This window comes from Coturnix japonica, chromosome 9 (genome assembly GCF_054131305.1).
Source record: "Coturnix japonica strain WE chromosome 9, WE-NBRP24, whole genome shotgun sequence".
Taxonomy (NCBI): Eukaryota; Metazoa; Chordata; class Aves; order Galliformes; family Phasianidae; genus Coturnix; species Coturnix japonica.
The window spans coordinates 4,669,468-4,688,052 of record NC_140671.1 but is presented as its reverse complement, the minus strand read 5'-3'; the positions used below and the strand labels follow the sequence as shown (position 1 = coordinate 4,688,052).

Below are 18,585 nucleotides of genomic sequence, written 5' to 3'. Positions count from 1 at the left end.
TTAATTATTTTTGTGAGCGGTGGTGGGGAAAAAGAATCTTTGTCAGCGTTTGGAAAGCGTTCTGAGCCTTTGACCCTTTGTATGCAGCAACAGCAGAAGTCACACAGCTGGCTGGAGTGATGACTTGGCTGAATCATAACCCTCAGCAGATCCCAGCTAACCTGTGTGTGCCGTAAAGCACGCGACTAGCAGGCCCGTTCAATGCACTGATGAACACAGCCCCTTTAATAGCTATTTCAGTATGGCTTTCCAGCCCAGCCGAGCCTACAGTGTGAGAGCAGTATCTGCTGGATGTCTTAGAATGCTCTAATGATTTCTTCAATGATTTCTTTTTTTTCCTCACATGCTGCCTGGAAAAAATCCATGACTGACAGAGTTACCAGCTGAGGAAGGTAAGTATTTCAATAAAATCTTCTACAAACTCTTGTCAGTAATTCGTCTTTTCTTTTTTCATACATTACTAAATGTCTTCTGTACATTTTGCAGGAAAAACCTTACTCGAGCTTGTGATTGAACAGTTTGAAGACTTACTAGTTAGAATTCTGTTGCTGGCAGCTTGCATATCTTTTGTAAGTATGAATAGCTCTTATTTCATTGATTTGTGTATCGCAGGCTCTGGAGCAACCTACATTCAATATAGGAACTACACACACTGCTCTTCTCTTTCTTCCAAGAGGTAGAACTATAAGATGCTATGTAAATTGTTCCGTCTTCAATTAATTACCTTGTGAAGAGGCTTTTGTAGGCTTGAAAACAGAGTTTCAGGATATCTGTTAGTATATGAGTCAGAAGTACATAACTGCACCAGGCAGGTATTTTAAAGGCACTTCTCATTCAACCCAGCTTGCATGTTTGAAGTGGGATTTCCCAATGCTTTTGTTGGCTTTGAAAGCTAACCTTGAGTAAGCGTTTAACTGGTCGCTCTTCTTGCCTTTGAGTTAATCGTTATCAAGCTCAATGTATAATCATTGGAAGACATTTTTGGATGCGGTGCAGACTGGAAATAGAATTACATGGCGACTATTCCAGTTGCCTTCCCTTCCTGATAATAGCAAGGTGACAGTTGTTGCTTTTGACAGTGACAAGAATGATGACGGCTGTGATGGCACCATTGTTGACCAAATTTGGTAACTGACCTTTGGATGGTCATAAAATGGACCTCTTGCTTGGCGTACGGTTTTGAAAGAACAAGTAGAGTGTAAGTGAGGGGTTTTTTTATGAACACGTTTGGCTGGTCCTCTTACGCAACACATGGAGGGTGTGATTTGCTGGAAAACTGGAAAACTGAACCAACTCTTTAAGTACAGTGGGAAGATGAAAGCTTCGTGTCTTAAGGAGCTGGATGACAGAAGCACAAGTGCGCAGAATATTAAGTTGTTTAGAAGTAAAAGTTTATAGTAGACTTTGCCCTGGAGTTGTAATTAACTGCTTTATAAAAAAAAAAAAAGAAAGCAGCAGCTCTCAGGGGTTGTGGAAATTGTGGTGACTCTTTAGCTAAGGGCAAAGTAATTACGATGGGCAGAGGAGAAACTGTTCTGTGGGGATGTGGGGGAAAGGTTGTCCTGGTGTGACTGCTGCTCGTTGACCAAGGCAGGTTTAGCTATCACCATGCAGACACCTCTTCCAAAGTGCTGTGGGTTTTGGTGTGTGTGTGCTGTTACCAGCCGAGAGATGCTTGATGGTGTTGAGCTTGACCATGGGGACTGATGTGCTTTATTCACTCTTCTGTTTCCTGGGGAGGAAATCAAGCTGCCTATAGAGATGTGAATGAACAGGTCATTTTAAAACTCTCCTTCCACCTCTTTTCTCATTTTCTCCTCCTGGAGGACTAGAAAGGAGGATGAGATAAATGACAGCACAGAGTATGGTTAACCTTTCATTCTATTGTGGATTACCTGTTTTTATTGTAACCAAGTAAGCAACGAAATCACCAAACTTAGAAGATTTCATTCCTGAATGTGAGTGTTGAGTGCACACACTGTAGACTTATAATAACTGGGTTCAGTTTGATTTTTTCAGCATGCTTAGTTTGCTTAATGAAGGGGAGACTGTGCTCCAAAAGGACTGTGGAATAGATCTAGGTTGTCTGCTTCTGTGCAGCTGGGATGGTGTATGACCTTGGACTGCTGCTTTGCCTTTTCTGTGTCTCCCATTTAAGAGTTCTGGCTCTGCATTTGAACACTATTTTAGAAATGGCAAGGATTTTCTTTTCAGTGAGTTATAAAGGAAAAATCCTGATATATTTTGCTTTTGACACTTGTAAAGCACTTCCCCTTTGTTTCTCCTTTTTCCTGTTGCGAGGGGGATCGTCAGTTGTATTCTTCTGACACTTGGTGAAAGCATATTAGAGGCTTTCGTGGTAGCAGTAAGAAGCTGTTGCTGTAAAATTGGGTGCAATTAACATTGGGTAATTTGTGTTCCTGAAGATGTTGGAGCAGCGTGTAGCTGTGTTAGGCTTGTGGACAGAGAACTTCAAAATACTGCATTGAATATTGGAGCTGTATGTAAAGCTGGAACTGGAAATTATGCTAAGCCATTCCTATGATGGAACACCTTAATGCTAAAAGTGAACTTCCATGTGTGCATTGTGTTGTCTTTTACAAGCCTTAAGAATTCAATTTTGCTGTTTGTTCTGTTGCAGAGCATGCAGAACTCCCTGTACCTTAGAGATCGTGAAGTGGATAATTAGACTTAAAATGGAGTCAGCTAAACTTGTGTTGTTTTGGGATGTTGAGTAATACTACTGAGAGCTGCTCTTTATTTAATAAGTCAAGACTGTGACTTCCTTGGGGGCAGTGTTGGACCCCTCAGAATCATATTCTGGAACCTGGTGAAGTGCTGATTCACACTTCAGTTCCATGACTGCTTTTTACTGTAAATTACTGTTTGATAGATCTTAGACTATAGTATTTGATTAGAAAGTAGGCCTTTGTGTATCGTGACAACAGAAACAAGTGTGGATAATGGCACCTATTTGAAATAACTTCCAGATGAAGACTTTTAGACCTGGTGTGTATCGAGAGGAAGATTTCAGTCAAGATGGTTGAATGAGTAGTTTACTTTAAATGGCAATGAATAGGGAAAAATGGCTTACCAAGTATTGGCTTAAGAGTAAATGACCCCCAAGGCTCCAAACTCTCACTAAGCCTTTGAATTACTGGTGAGAGAGCAGAGTGTTAGAATCAGGAACAAGACCATATTTTTAAGCTTTCCTAAGTGTGTCACTGGAAACTTGCTCTAATTTGAATTTGAACAGTTATGCTTACTGCAGATGAAATGGGGAATGTACTTTGCTGTGCTAGTGGCATCACATTTGTAATGCATGCTTTCAAGAAGGCACAGGTGCTGCTAGGACAGTGCGAGGAGCAGTTCTGCACCAGCTGTACACTGTCAATGTAAAACTTTATGGTTCGGGTGTGACAGATGGGACGTCAAGATACATCAGTTACTGTTTTGTGTTGTGGATGCTTTTCTTATTGTGGCTTTAAAGCTTAATGTTACAATTGATGGCACAGAAACAGCAGTTTTGCATATCAGGATCATTTTGGTGTAGACTTTGCCTATTGCATAGCGCAGCGTTCTGTGCTCAGAGTGCCTTTTGTGTCCTCTGCTCCCACAAGGCCTGTCAGGTATGTGTCAGTAAAAATAAATCAGGCTAACAGCTGAATCTGTGTCACCCTAGCTGATTGTAGGGGTCATATGCTGCCTGTTGCCTTGGCTGTAGATATTGTGTGCTGCATTCCAGGTTGGAGCTGCTGTTACGGATGTGCCAAGTTAGTAACTGCTTAAGTTCTCACTGTTATTTCTCCAATATTTTTACTGGCCTGAAGGTATGGCTTTTGAATGGAAACAGTGTGATTTCTGACGCTGAGTAAATGGAGCTGAATGCAGACTTGGACATTGTTTCAATATTTTGTCAGACAGCAGAGAAACCTGTGCAGAGGTCACCTGCAGAGCAGATCTCAGCAGTTCAGAGGCCTTTGTAGCCTGAATTGTAGGTACAAGTAAGAGGACGTTTAATTTTTCTGTGAGTTCTGGCTTTTTTAGTCCTTCTGTTTCAGTAACATTCTCTGAAATTTGCTGTATTTACATTAAAAACGTCAGCTTGCCTTGCTCTGTGAATGACTTACAAGTTGCTAAATGTTATTTCTTAATTAAGAATAATGCTTTGAAGAGCAATGTGTGCTTAACTGTACAGTCCTATCTTTGCATCACGTCTTGATTGAACTCTCTTCTACCAAATGAAGTATAGGCTGGAAACTCTACCAGAAACCTGTATTTAGAAGAAAGTTAAAACTTCCAGCCTATAAATTGCAATGAGTACAGCCTCATCTGTGTTAAAAGGTGAGCAAACTGCTGGTGGAGGCAGTAAGGTGTGCTGGTAAAACATGGCAGGCTTTGCCCTGGGGTCACCCCAGAGTTAAAATCAGGAGCTGCATATGGCACAAGATAGCATAGGTTCCATTGGCGTGCTTGTAGCTAAACTCTGATTACTCAGTAGGACTTGAAATCCCAGCTGGTGGGGTGACATAGCAATGGTGGTTCCATTTTAGTTGGTATAGATTGAACAGGAGGTGCTGTGTATGTTTTCTTTCTTTGGTTTTGTTTCGCTGACCACAGGAATGTGTTTTTATTTAAGAAACACAGAGTAACATTTCTATCTGTTGGGTACTTAGGATCTGCTAACTCAATACAATGCTTGTTTAATATTTATGGTCAAGATTATGTATATATTCTCCTTGGGTAGCGAATAGAAAACTCTGTTAGTGAACTGGAGGAGTTCTCTTTGGTATTTCCTGGTGTTCAAGGTTCCTGAAAAGTAACTGGGGCAGGTATCAAGACTACTAAAATAGTTTGCATCTGCTTAATTGTAGGCTAATTTGTATTGAAAAGAAAAAATCATTAAAGGAGGGCTTTGTGAGCAGCAGTTAGTACTCTGTCCAAAATGTACTGCATGTTAATTCAAAGTGTCCTGTGAGAAGAAAGCTCACTTAAAAGTTGACCATAGTTCTGCATGACCAGCTTTAATTAGTGTGAGGCTTTTCTTTTGGTCAGGATGAGTTCTTACTCCCTTTGCTTTCTTCTAAGTTCCCCAAAAACCTTTTGGTTTTGATGGCAATGAACCTGTTCCCTCCTGTTGGCGGCTACAGCCTGCTGGGCAACAGAAACTTCCATTCTTCTGATTCAGTTGTCTACTTAGTGATAAATAGACACCTGGGGCAACTTGCCATTGTGACTTCATTTGTAGAAATGCCAGAGGCTGTAGGGATGTCTTTCCTAGTTGTGTTCATCAGCGTTCTCCCTCATTGCTGGCTGACTGCTGCCCTGTACCTCTGATACCCCCTCATTCTTTCTCCCTGCACGCCATAACTCTAGCAGCCCAAAGTCAGTGTGCTGAAGGCAAGTTGTCCTCTAAGTTGCCTGAATTGCCCATTGGCACCAGGCTGTTAGGTATTGCTATTAATTTCCCTTACGCTTTCAGACTTCCATTTCTCTTGAGTACTTTTTGTTGTTCTTTTCTTACTCTCCTAAACTTCTTAATTGGTAACTTTTGTTACTGACCCTACAGCTTGAACAACATGTTGGAGTGGTAATCTAAGCTTTTCTGTCTATGAGATTTAAGTGGATGTGGCTAAAATATGATGGAGGCCATTCTTAATAACGCCAAGAACATTCAGGGAAAGCCTGTTCAGGGTCTCAGTGTGCTATTGGAAGGTTTGTAACATGAGCTCAATACCTTGGACATGAGTTGTAGGCTTTAGCTTAAGATCTGCTGTTACTGAAATTGCCTCATTAAAAACCATTTGCTCAACCTTTTGGACTTGCTGGTTTGTCTTGTTAACTTCAGGCTACTATCAAATAATAAATCTCATCTGTTACAGCAGTATGTGTTGCCTGTCACAAACGTCCTAAGTGGGGTGTTAATGAAGCAGTAATTTGCAGTAGTAGAACCGAGAATTCACATTAATGTGTTCTGTTACGTATGTGGCTATATTTAGCTTCTAGAACTAGAGCCCTTGTTAATAACTGCATGGAAACTTATGCAGGGAAATGAGTGTCTCGCTGCCAGGATTAACGGGTTATTTTGTTTTAATCTAGTAATAAATTGATAATTTCACCCAACAAGTAACGGAAGATCTAAAACAGTTTAATAGATTTGTCCTATTAGGGTTTCTAATCTATCTGCTCTTTCTGAAGTAATGGTTTAATTGAAGGAGAGATCCTTTGAGTAGTGAATTCTGGTTCTCCTTGACACATTTGTATTACCTTCTCCTTGTAGCAGCTTTCCTTACCTCTTGAAGTTGCGGGCTTTCTCAGTGTTGTTTTACAACCCATGTGGTTTTCCACCTGCAACAGGTTCTGATTCAGTGCTATGCATTAACAGGGTAACTCAATATTGAGATTCCCAGTAAAGAAAGGAAGGAAAGAAATGCATGAAGCAGCTTTTTTCTGATGGTAGTGTGAGTTTGAATGTGTTGGGAAAAGTGAGGTGTACTGTTAGCCCTTTGTGTGGTGCAGTGGTGGCAGAGTAAAATCTGTCCGTGGTTGGTGTAAGGGGTGATGTGATGATTGAAAACTGTCATGTTGTCTGTGTTGTCCAGCAAGTCAAGTGGCAGAAGCCATTTGGGGTTGATGATGAGTATGGAGAGCATAAGAGCTCTTAACTTGTTCTCTAGATGGATTACTCAACATATTGCACAGCCAGTTGGGGTGTTTCATTCTTATTAATCATAACCTGGGTCTTACAAGTTTATCTTTTTGTAATAAAATTTGTTGTTGCATTGGATTTGTTTGACAGTCTGTTTTCTGCTTGAGGCTTTCATGCTGCTGTTCCTTCTTCCTTTTAACATCCTGGAGTGCTTCACAATTGAGCAATAGCTCTGAGCAGTGTGTTAGTGGATATGTGGTGCTTGCTTTAGTAATGGTTTGCTCACTGCAGTCTTCTAGTGATTCAGAGCACTGTTGCCTGACTACCAGCCCTAATTATCTCAACACGTTGTTCCTATTTACTGTCACTTTCCAGGCTTCCTGTTGCTCAACATGCTGACGAAAAAGCTCTTCCTCTCTGGTCACGTTAGCTCAACTGTTCTTCAGTAGCTGCAGAGTTCTGTAGGGCCCTGATGCTCATCCGTTCTCCAGAAGTGAAGTGAATGGCAGAAGCCTAAAACAAAGCATGAACAGAAAGCAAATGAACTAAAAATCTTGGAGCCTTTTATGCAAGTCATCCAGTTGATTTACTTAAAGGAAAAATGTGTTATAATTTATATTAGATACTTGGCTTAGAATTCAAGTTCAGATGGAATTATACAGTTCACTTAAGTGCTTCAGTAAGACATTGCTTAGATTTTAATTTATAGATGGTTTTTTTCATATCTCACTGCAAATTTATAAGTCTACTTTCATTTATTTGTCTAATTGGATAACAGATGGTTTAGTTAAAATTCAGGTTCCAGCTACCCATAAGCCTTCATCATGCGCAGCTCTAGTGCTGTAACTTAGAAGTCAAGTTTATCAATCTACATTTTGTTTTAGACAGTTGTGGGGGAAAAAAAAAAAACAACTTTTCACTGCTGTAGCTGTTGTCACAACTTCTGCTTTCGTTTTTGAAGCGAGAGTAGCAATATGGTTCCCCAACAGTTTTCCCTTTGAAAGGAGAGCAGGCTTGGGGATGAACTTTGTGCTAGTTGATTGAAGATTGTTTCTCCTTTTCCACTGTGTATTGCTGGCTTGTTCAGGAGCGTGGAAGATCTGAGGATGCTTCAAAACTGCTCAAGTCTGGGGGGTTGAACCTCAGGCTGTCTTGGTGTTAGGTTTGCAATGTGTTGGTGTAAATCACTTAAATTGGTGTTTCTCTCTCATAGGTGCTGGCCTGGTTTGAAGAAGGTGAAGAAACAATCACAGCATTTGTAGAGCCTTTTGTAATCTTACTTATATTAGTAGCCAATGCAATTGTGGGAGTGTGGCAGGTATGCAGATGTTTTTACAAAACCAATCACAAGTGTCTTGGCTTTTTTTGGTTTAAGATGAAGAACTGCACATTGTACTGTCAGATGCTTCATACAATGCAAGCAATGTATGTTGCTAGCTTTGGTTTTTTAAGAGTCAATGTACCGTATAAATTCAGGACAGAAAGAGTTGATTAAAGGTGAAATGAAAGCTTTACAAGTTTTGCCAAATAGACCAAATGCCCATCAGTGTATTTGGCCACATGCTGATGAACACAGGAATTAAACAGTCCAGCATGAAATCCTGAATTCAGGAAGTAAATCAAACATTGCAGAGCTGAGAAGCAATCAGTTGGGTTGGTTAACAAAAAAAAAATCAGAACTCTTGTTTGTCTGTTTCCTGTTGAGAACAAATGCTATGCTTTAGTGCACTTGCTGGTACAATTGACAAGGTATTAATTCAACCTGTTTAATTGCTGCAATTTTAGTTAAACTTACAAAGGCTGCATTTTAATGAAGAGATGGAAGTTATTTCCGAAAGATGTTTTCCCTGCTTTATCAGTTGTGAGATTAATTGGATTACTTTACTGAAACAGTGTTGACAGTAATGTGTTCTGAAACTTAAGATGTCAGAACTATGTGAACAATTTCCTTTTGCCAAATTGATCACTTCAAACAAAGCACATTTTCCTAGGATTGCTTCTCTGCAGGTAAAAAGCATCCCAGGGTCTTAGGTTAATCCATGTAAATTGTTTAAAGAGCTGGCCTGAGTGGGACGTAATTACTTGCTGTCTTAGTTAGGCTTCAGTTTTTTTTGTTTTGTACAAACACAAGCTGGCTGAAGACGCTCAGAAGACTCACTTTTTAGCAACACCCAACTTGCTGCACAACAACTAGAGCTGCACAACAACTAGAGCTAGGTGGGAAGAGGTAATGTAGAATGAGGAGTAACAGCAGTTCACCTTTAAATGTCCCTTTGTATTCAAATCTTCATGAAGCTGTTGCACAAGAATTTATCTTAGTTAGAATTCTGCACGTAGTGATTTGTAGCATGAGATGTAAGGTAAAGCTGTCCATATAGTTTGTGAATGTTCCTGCATAGATGTCAAAACTCTTGTAGGAAATGATCAGTTTTTCAGCTGTGGTAGAAGTGTGCAGAGAATCTTTATGTACCTCCATGGAGTGAATTTAATTGTGAAACAGCTGCAGCATGGATTAAATGACTCATTCCCTTTTTTTAAATGGGCATGGAAAAAGTCACAGTACATAGTCTCCACCCATACGTATATCTGTTTCTGCAGGTACTAGACGTGAGCAACTGAGTCATTGCCTTAGCTCTGCCCTTCTCAACCTTCTTCTTCACATGCACTTTTCCAAGTGCCATTTATTTATACTTAAAGGATTAAGAGGACAGGGTGGCTACTTTAAAACTCAAGCGAACTGAGCAAGGGGAAAAATTGTTTCAGACACTGAGCTGTATGTTGTAGGTGGATCATATCAATGCTACAGTTCTAAAGAAGAGAGTTTATTTACCTGCTTAAATATGAGGCTAGGAGTAGTCCCAGCTTTTGGAACTTGTGCTGGTACCTTAGTGCTGCCTGGCACAGTGCTGTATATCATGTAAACAGAAGTCCTTCAGAGGAGCTTTGGTAGTGCTGTGTGAGTTGCTTTTTTGTGTGGAAGTACCTCAGCCTTTGACTTTCTGGAGATTGTGTGCTGGCTGAAGTTTGTATTTGAAAAGGCTGATATATATTTGAAGTGCAGACATTCTAATAACTGTGTGTACCCGTGTCTTTATCTGTTATCATCAGGACTGTATGACGTCTGTACTTGTCAAAAAGCTGGAAAGTGAGAAATAAGTCACTCTTCCTCGAGCTAGAGCAGCAGTAACAATAAGCTGTTGATTTCTTACATTGTTCTCTATCTGTGCAGAATCACAACGTTGATAACAATTTCTAGCAGTGGTTAGCTGAGAGAGCTGCACTTGAGATAGGAAATGAGGAGGTCTTGTGTGAGGATTCATCCAAGTTTGTCAGCTGTTAGAGGCAATGTGATGTTTCTAGTCACTATGCTTAGATTTCACTTTGGTGTGATTTGATTTGCTGAATTGAGGCTGGTAATAATGTTGGGGTAGCTGAGTTCTAGCTCTGTGGCTAACTCACAGTAGGGTATAACTAAGTAATTGGATTCTAGTCTTATTTCTGTTAGTAAGTTGAACTCAGTATTGCTAGCCTGCCCCAGTCTGACTGTAAGCTGCTCCAAGTGGTAAGGTACAAGTTAAAACTAGACTACATCTCTGATTTGTAATTCTATTTAGTTGTTTTATTTTTTGTGCCAGAATGCACCCTTATGTTACATAGTACTGTTTGTGGCCTCCCTGTGACAAGACACAATGGATATTCCTTATGGAAATGCTGTTGGATTAAATAAACATCAAGTGGCTTCTAAATACCCACTGATACTTGAATTGCATTGTAATAATTTCCAGTCAGCAATGTAGTAAGGGGATGTGTCACATTATTTTTCGTATGAATTAATGTAGCTGAGCTAAGTAGTATTCATAAAGTACTGCATTTGGAAGATCAGGTCTGACATGCTTATCTTTCCATACCTTGGAGGCTTCTTAAATTGCATGTTTTTGCTGTCTTTTAGGAAAGAAATGCTGAAAATGCTATTGAAGCTCTTAAAGAATATGAACCTGAAATGGGTAAAGTGTATCGACAAGATCGGAAGAGCGTTCAGAGAATCAAAGCAAGAGACATTGTCCCAGGTGATATCGTGGAAGTGGCAGGTAAGGCTCATAGATGTGGTACATATTGTGCATGTTGTAAAACTGTTGTGAGGGCCTTGTCTTAATGATTTGAGGCCCTGGGGGAGCTTTGCAGAGAGGCCTAAGTATATGCTTCACTTAAGAACAATCTTGCTTCTGTTCATCTGTAATTACCTGAAATGTGCATTTGCACTGAGGGGATTGTTTTTCAAATTGCTGCTTAGTTTAATTAGTAGGTCTAAGAGCAAAGCATCTTAATTGGAGTACAAGTTTTAACACTTGTCATTAGTCTAAAACTATTTTCTGCAGTCTGGATTCAGACTATCTTGTCTGAAGATGGTTTTCCTTCCAATTGTGTTAAATTCTGAAAGCGGAGATTTTTTTATTGCAACTGTTGCACTGCATACTTAAGGTGAAGAGCTGATTCTTCTAATGTTTTTTTTCCAGCTCTCACACTTGCAGCAGCAATGCCATTCAGCTTACTAGAAATGTCTTCCTTTGTCCTCACAGCTAACACGTGCCTTGTTTGGGACCTGGTTCTTTAATCTTTCATAATGCCTTGGTGCTGCTTTCTTTTGCCTACTGCTGTACAGGAGACCACAAACAGTGCTCCTTTAGGAGCAGTGCAGGGTGTACATCAAACTTTGTTTCTGCTAGCACCCCTCTGCTTTTAGAGGTGGTGGATCTCTAAAGGGGAAGCAGATACATACCCTTGGCTGTCCTGCTGTTTTAATTAGTAGGCAGAAAGAGTATGCACTCAACATGAAGTTGGTGTTGGCTCTCTGCCCAGCTTTTGTTCCTTGAGAAACTTCACCAATTTGCTGAACCCTGTCCTAAGGTTCAGTTTTGAGCAATGGATAATACACCTACCGGTAGCCCTGACTAGGGTTACTGAGTGAGTGTGAATCTGCTGAAGGCTGAAGCTTTCTCCTCGTATCTCTTGGTGACGAGCAAGTGCAACTACAAAGTGCTGATAACTGAAATAAAGAGTGAATTATGATACCTTGTCACTTAGTGTGGAGTTTCATCTCAATTGCTGACGGTACAGTAGTGCTAAACGTTATCAAGATGCTTGTAAAGCAGTGTCTGGTAGTGTGATGCACATGGAACTGATTTCAAAACAAAAATAAATAGCAGACAAACTGGTATGCTCATTAAAAAAGAACAAATTACCAACTTGTATGGTTGTCCTTTAATATAAGTGGTCTAGCCTGGTGACTGCTTGTAGAAGCTCATGCTAGTTAAAATATTTGCTTATATTGGTGGGTCAGGTAGTTCCTGGATATTTCTACTCAGTACTCAGTATAGTACTCAGAATACTTTGCTTGCATTGTCAAATATAATCGGTTGCATCTTGGAGGGAAGGTGACAACACATGTAATATGAAGTGTGCCACATAGGTGTTTGAGACAGAATATAAATGCCTTGGTATAATATGGATGCAGACATTGAAACAACAAATTCTAACTTGTAGATAGGGAATGATGAAATCATAATTGTATCAACCTCAGAAAAGCTTCTAGGCAAGTAGAGAAGAGGAATAGGCTGCGTAGCAGTGCTGGTGTCAAGACCTGGAGGTGAGAGAGAGTGTGTGCATGCCTGTGTCTCAAGCACAGGACTGTTGTGATGGCCTTTGACATGGTGTTTGCAAAAAGATGACCATGTAGGGAAGTGACAGAGCACTTCATATGAGGATACATATCTGGGTATGGAATTCTAGGCAACGTGCCAGTGACATTTGTGTGTCCAGGCAAATCTCTCTCAACTGAGTGGCGTAAATAACCAGGTGATAGGTTTCTCTCCTGCGCTGATATCTAATTTTGAAAGACCTTTCTACAGGTCTTCCATTAGAGAATAGCTGTTAGTTAATGCTATAACAACTGTGATAATTGGAAGCTGTTACGTTGGGTTCTGATGGAGAGATGACTTTCGTGTAGGGATGAGTAAATTGGTTTTGTAATTGATGCAAAAAATACACATTTATTTTTGCCTCTTCACCAAAGTTCTGAATAGCATTGAACTGTTTAAAGAATCGTTTGATCTTTCTGATAGTTTTGAAACCTTTAAAGATGACGCGTGCAGCTTAACATAACAAAAAGACAACACGGTAATGGTTTGTATCATTACTTTTCATTTGGGCTCCTTAGGCTATTTGTGGAGCTAGACTGCGTTCATTACCTAGACTGCACAGTCTGCCTTGTGGCCTTCAGAAATAAAGCAATAAGAAGATGCTTTAATTGCTCTGCCAGCTGAGGAAATGCTGGCTTAACTGCAGGTCTGCACCATCACCTTGCAGTGAACGGTGGAGTACCTTGAAATGGCTGAGGCCATCTATCACTCGAGTGATGCTGTATTATACTTCTCTTGGGAATCGGTGTGCACACAGATACCGTGGAGCACTTGATGAGCAATTACTGGTTATTATGCTTAGTGGCCAATGTTCAGTGTAAATAGCACACTAAAATTTTGTGGGTGTACCAGCAGTCAGTTGTCTGTGCTCGAGTGCTGGCAGACTGCAGACATGAGTATCTTAGCCATGTATGTTAGGAGAGCTTCCTTCTGTGTCCCCCTAAGCAGGGTTAGTGAAAAGATGCTGCACAAACAGCAGGAAGTCTTTGGGATGGATTTGGAGCTCAGGGCCTTGCCTTAAATTGGCTTGTTGTGCTCTGGGGGGGCATAGTTTGAGAGCTGTAGTGTGTAAGGGTTACTAAGCTACATTGTTTGTTTCTTAGAATTGATGAACTGAAAAATATCCAGATGCTGTCCTCAAACGGCTTTTCAGTTTGCCTGTCTTAAATGGATTAACCACCCTGCTCTGAGGCCTTAAGTTTATTGAAGGATGCACTCTAAATTGGTGACTGGTGACTGTCTTAATAGATTAAAGAGGTCCTTTGATGTTCTAATTGAATTTGTTTGCCATGGTTAAAGTAATATTTTAAAGAGAAACAAAACAGCGTGGCTTTAGTTCTTAGAACTTCTATCTGAAGCCCAGTCTGACAGGCTGGGATAAACAGTTTGCAAACTACTTAATTTTAGAAGGAGTACTTTTGGGAATGGAAATGAACTTTGTAAGCTTCTGTTACGCTCCCTTGTCTAAAATGTTCTGTTTTAGATAGTGGATCTAAATTTCTATATTTTAATACAGAAACATTTGCTAGATGTGATCTGTAAGGGACCAAGCTGGGGTCACAGCAGTCTCTTTCCCTGAGATTCCTGTGATCTCCTGTTCAGTCTGTAAGTACTCAACGACTTAAGAACTGACCCAGAGTTCCCAGAATTTCATGCTTATTTAATTGATGGATGTGCTTTAATACTTCATTTTAAGTTTGTGCCTGGCATAGTGTGTGCAAGTACACTTTGCAAAGCTTTTAAGTGTAGCTGTAGAACATTTCAAGGCTCTTTCTAAAGCATGGATACCTTGTAATTAAGGGAGGAGAAATTTTGGTGTCAAGAAAGTTGGGAGGGAACCTTCTTGTGCCAAGTTATGTCAAAGTCCAAAGTGATTATGAAGCACCTGCAGGTCTCATTATCAACAGCAAACATTGGTGTTGCAGATTTTTCTTCCTACATCTTTCTTTGTGGTGCTTTTTCTCATATAAAAGTGTTTAGCATAGGGAGTAAAAAACACAATGATATTTCAGTCTAAAATGTTGGCCTGTCCTAAAAGCTCACTGCTTAAAGCAGCTGCATGTTTGTTTTCTTTCTTAGAGTCAGTTGTCAGGTCTGCTTGTAAAAATGAAGCACGTGTTTTGCTTCTTCCATGGAGCTTTAGAACCTGGGAGAACAGGGGAGTGCTATCAGTGGTTAGTAAATATATATACTTGTATAGATCTGTGGGCTTCAGTGGATGCTTTGGCTGTCAGCCTCTCCTAGCACATGGGAGGCAGTTTTGAGATAACAGAATGCAGTCCGGGCTCCATTCCGTTCTCTGCTGACATCATACCCACATTGGTGGCTGTGCATGAGGTTCAAGTCAGGACACAGCCTAAACCCAGGTCACCTGCAGCACACATTTGAGAACTTCAGCACATCTCCATTTGTTTTTTGCTGATTCTCACAGCTTTTTCCACTGGAATTGGTGAACTGTTACATAAAAATGGTGAATTAAATTCTATTTTAATTGTTGAGATTCAGTAGTGTATCTGGTGTTCTATGCTCTGAATAGAACTGATACTGTGTGGAGGTTTATCATAACCATAAGTAGTGAAAAATGCTTGAACATCAAGATAATGTTCTGTTAATACCATAATCACTTTGGCAAAGAAAGTGTTTTAAGGCAAAGGAAACTTGTGCTTTGGTGCTATGCTGCATTTCCAGAACACTGATTCATGTATTACACGAATGGAGTCTGATTAGGAAATAGGACTTCTTCAATGGCTGGATGTCACTTACTCCTTTATCTGACCTAGCAAAAGTTAAAGCTTAGTTTCTTCTTCTTCCTATTAGATACTTTTATAGGCTGATCACAAGAGTTTCAAATCCAGAAGGTGATATTAGTGTTATAAATAAACGCACTGATTAAAAGCTGAAGCGAGGAGAAGTCAGATTAGAAATGAATGCAGCCTTAGAGGTGAGGTATCTGGCCACTGGCACCACTTCTTAATGTTCTGGTGCCCTCTTCAGAGAGAATGGCATGTAGAAGAACATTAATACAGACCAGTGAGAATTAAGATAGGAATAATTCATCTTACGTGGTGCTCAATGCAGTATGCTTAAATCTCAATACATATTGTATCCAGAAAGACGATTCTGTTGTCTCTTTTTTTCCCCTCTAGTCTTTTTGGTTATCGTTGACAATGATGCAATATGGTTAACATTTCAATGCATTAATTACTATTGTTTTAGTTTCTTCCTTTGCCAGTTCTTAGACTTGGATAATTACACTTTTGCGTGCACTGTGTAGTAATCTCTGAGGACTGTTTGCCTGTCCAGGGCACAGAATGATACGTGGGAGAGAAGACTATTTAGTGAGCCTGAGCTAACCTGCAGCTTGCATCATCAATGCCAGGAACTGATAGGTGGATGGTTGGACTGGAGGATCTTGCTCGTATGGTTAAGACTGAAGAGACCACTGCAGTTTTAGTCTTCATCTTAATGTGAAGAAATCTGTTTTATGTTCTTGAGCAAATTGCACTTAGTGAGTTTCATAGGCATTCCTCATTTTGGTAACTTAACATTTGACCTTGTACAATAGGCTGGATGGACTTAATCTTCCTGTTTTGAAGAGCTTTTGAATTTTCATGGTGTTTTTATTATACCCTGTATGGGAATTGTTAAGTACTTTGTACTTTCATAAGGCTGGGACAGGAATGCTATCAAAGTAAGAGAAAAATGGGTATAGAGGGGACATGCCAAAGAACACATTTAAGTAAAGGGGAGGGTGACAGTTCTGCTCTTGTTTGTTCTCTGCATCTGCTGTGCTGTGGAAGTTGATCAGGATGTTTTTACTTTCAAGAAAGTATTGTAGAATTTGCATTAACTTAGAGGCAGCATGACTATATATAAATATATGTATAAATCAGTAACCTCTTCCTGGCAAGTGTTCAGTCATAGTAGCGTTCAAAGTACACATTTCAAGTGGCAGTTCTGTTTTGAAGACTTCAGCATCTGCCTTTGGGGTTATGTATTTATTCTGGAGTACAGCTGATGCTGCTTTCAGAGCCTGCAGTACCCACAACTCAACATGTAGCACAGCCTTTGAGACCTGGGAGATGGATGATCTTCTGGCTGGACTTCTGATAATGTAACAAGGTCTGAAATACAAATAGCTTCAGTTCTTTCCCTCCAGCTTCACACATTGGGCAGCCTGGGTGCTGAAATGTCTTTTTGAGGCCTTTGTTCACAAGGAAGCCATTTTTAGAGAGCTGTAGTCATTCCTACAATTGGGCACCTGCTTTACTTGAGGCATGCCCAACTGCCAGGTAGAGTTACAAAGGGCTTGATGTTGAGTGTCTTTGTAAATGATTGCACGTGTGGAGTGGAAATTGACCCGTAATGCAGCCCTGGCACTGGGTGGAGTGAGATAAGAGGTGGGGAGCTTTGAACTCCAGAGGAAAGGCTGAAGCATTAGGTGTAATCAGTTGGGATCGTGGTGAGATAATGTTTCATCTCCTTGTAAGCAGTTGGCAGAACTTGGTGTTTTCAGGTGTTAAATTGTCCATGCTTTGAGTGAAGTCACATCAGTTGTTTCAAATAATTGATATAACTTTGTTTATAGCATAAACTAAACATGACTTTAGTTTCTACCAGGGGGTAGAAACTGTCAATTGTATCCTTCAACATAGATTTGCACACAGTTAAGTGGATTTTTTTTTTAACCAGGCTTTTCCTCTTACATTTCTTTGTGTGCGGAAGCTCAGTACTTATGCTGAAGCAGTATTCTGTGCAGGAACACAAAGGATTCTGTGAATAAAACCAGTGATTTGAAACAAACCCTGCTCCAGCTCTTCCAAGCAGCAGTCCTTTTTATAGCTGTAGGGGCTGTGCTCTCAGTTGCTAAGTATTTGGCTTAACCATGCTTCAACAATACGCATCCGGATGATTTTGGAAGCAGCTTGCTTGATTCTCTGGAGCTGCTGGTAGAAGTCAAGGGACTGTTTTGGATTCATTTTTTAAACAGTTGATGAAAATCCTTCTGTGACTGGCTGGAGCTTTTAGACTCGATGCTGCGAGATGGTAGTTATGTTATATTCAGGCTGCGGTGGCTCTTCATTAAACACCACAAATAGATTTTCCCAATTTCTCGTTGTCTTTTCAAGTCCCAGCCTTGGGTTATAATTCTACTGATTCTGTGCTTTAAAATAAAGCTGAGCAACAAAATAAACAGCGTGAAAACAACAGGAGATGGATCTCTGTGTTAAAGCATGTGGAAAGCAGCCGCCTCCTTGTAGATGCAATCTGCACCAGACTGCTCACCAAAAATTCCCTGTGGGTTCCTATCCACTGCAGGGTGATTTTCTGTCTATAGCTTCTTTTATGCTCATAAAAGAATGTCCAGGATGATACATGGCTCAGTGTTGTAGGTAGTGTTTTGCAGAGAGCTTCTCAAAGTAGTTCCATCATTGATCCTGATGTGAGCTTTCCTACCTATTGGAAATAGCTCAGATGTTTTATTACCACCTTCTAAGTAGGGATGGTGGTGGTGAATACAATGTGTTCTCTCAAACAGTGCTGATGGTTGAGGCAGCTGATGATGCTTGGGAATAACCTGCACTGAAATTACAGTGTTTCAATATTGAGAGAAGTGCAAAGATGTGTAGCCGGGCTGATGGGCATTGCATCCCATTGCACTGAGGTCTTAGCCTGTTGTTCAGTGATGGCTGAAAGGCAGCTGCCATTACATGTCTGCATATAAACCTCCTCATGACATCAGGAGAGTCTATTGAATGCTTTGGCCATTTTTGGCCGAGGTCACTGTTTGTCTAATGCTATTTTCTCTTGCTGCTCAAGGGCATGGTGGCTTAAATTAGTTTTCACATGCTATAATGATACAAAAAGGCAATTTGTGTCTATTTATGGGATCCCTTCATGCACACATGCTTACACAAGGACACATCTTATTCCTCAAGCAAAGCTATTCCATCTTTGCTGCTTTTACTGATTTGGGGGCATTTTTGACCATAGGAAAAGTCACATGGTGCAAGTTTAATGTTCAAAGCTGTACTTAATCCTCTTCAGCATTTTGCTCCTTAGCTTTCCTGTCTGTGTGTGTATATGCTGTAAGGCTGTAACACTGCTGCTGCCTTCTCAGGGTGTTATTTGTTAATGTGCATTATTGCTGTCAGTTGCATAAGCAGTTCCTGCAGGAATTGCAGCTTGGTTTAATTTCACTGCAGGGACACAGAGTCTATTTACTGAGAAAATGGTCTC

The 18,585-nt window shown here is 40.3% G+C and overlaps 1 protein-coding gene across 4 annotated transcripts in view; it reads left to right on the top strand.

The window, feature by feature from the left end:
* ATP2A2 (ATPase sarcoplasmic/endoplasmic reticulum Ca2+ transporting 2) overlaps nt 1–18,585 on the top strand; it is a 39,842-nt gene that overhangs the window by 1,339 nt on the left and 19,918 nt on the right. For all 4 annotated transcript variants that reach the window (XR_001558467.3, XM_015877724.3, XM_085555738.1 and 1 more), the window contains 4 exons: nt 375–392; nt 487–569; nt 7,863–7,967; nt 10,599–10,737. Coding sequence is in view for 3 of the 4 variants with exons in the window: in XM_015877724.3 (XP_015733210.2) it covers nt 375–392; nt 487–569; nt 7,863–7,967; nt 10,599–10,737 (345 nt within the window). In the remaining variant the exon portion in view is untranslated. The remainder of the gene's footprint in view (nt 1–374; nt 393–486; nt 570–7,862; nt 7,968–10,598; nt 10,738–18,585) is intronic.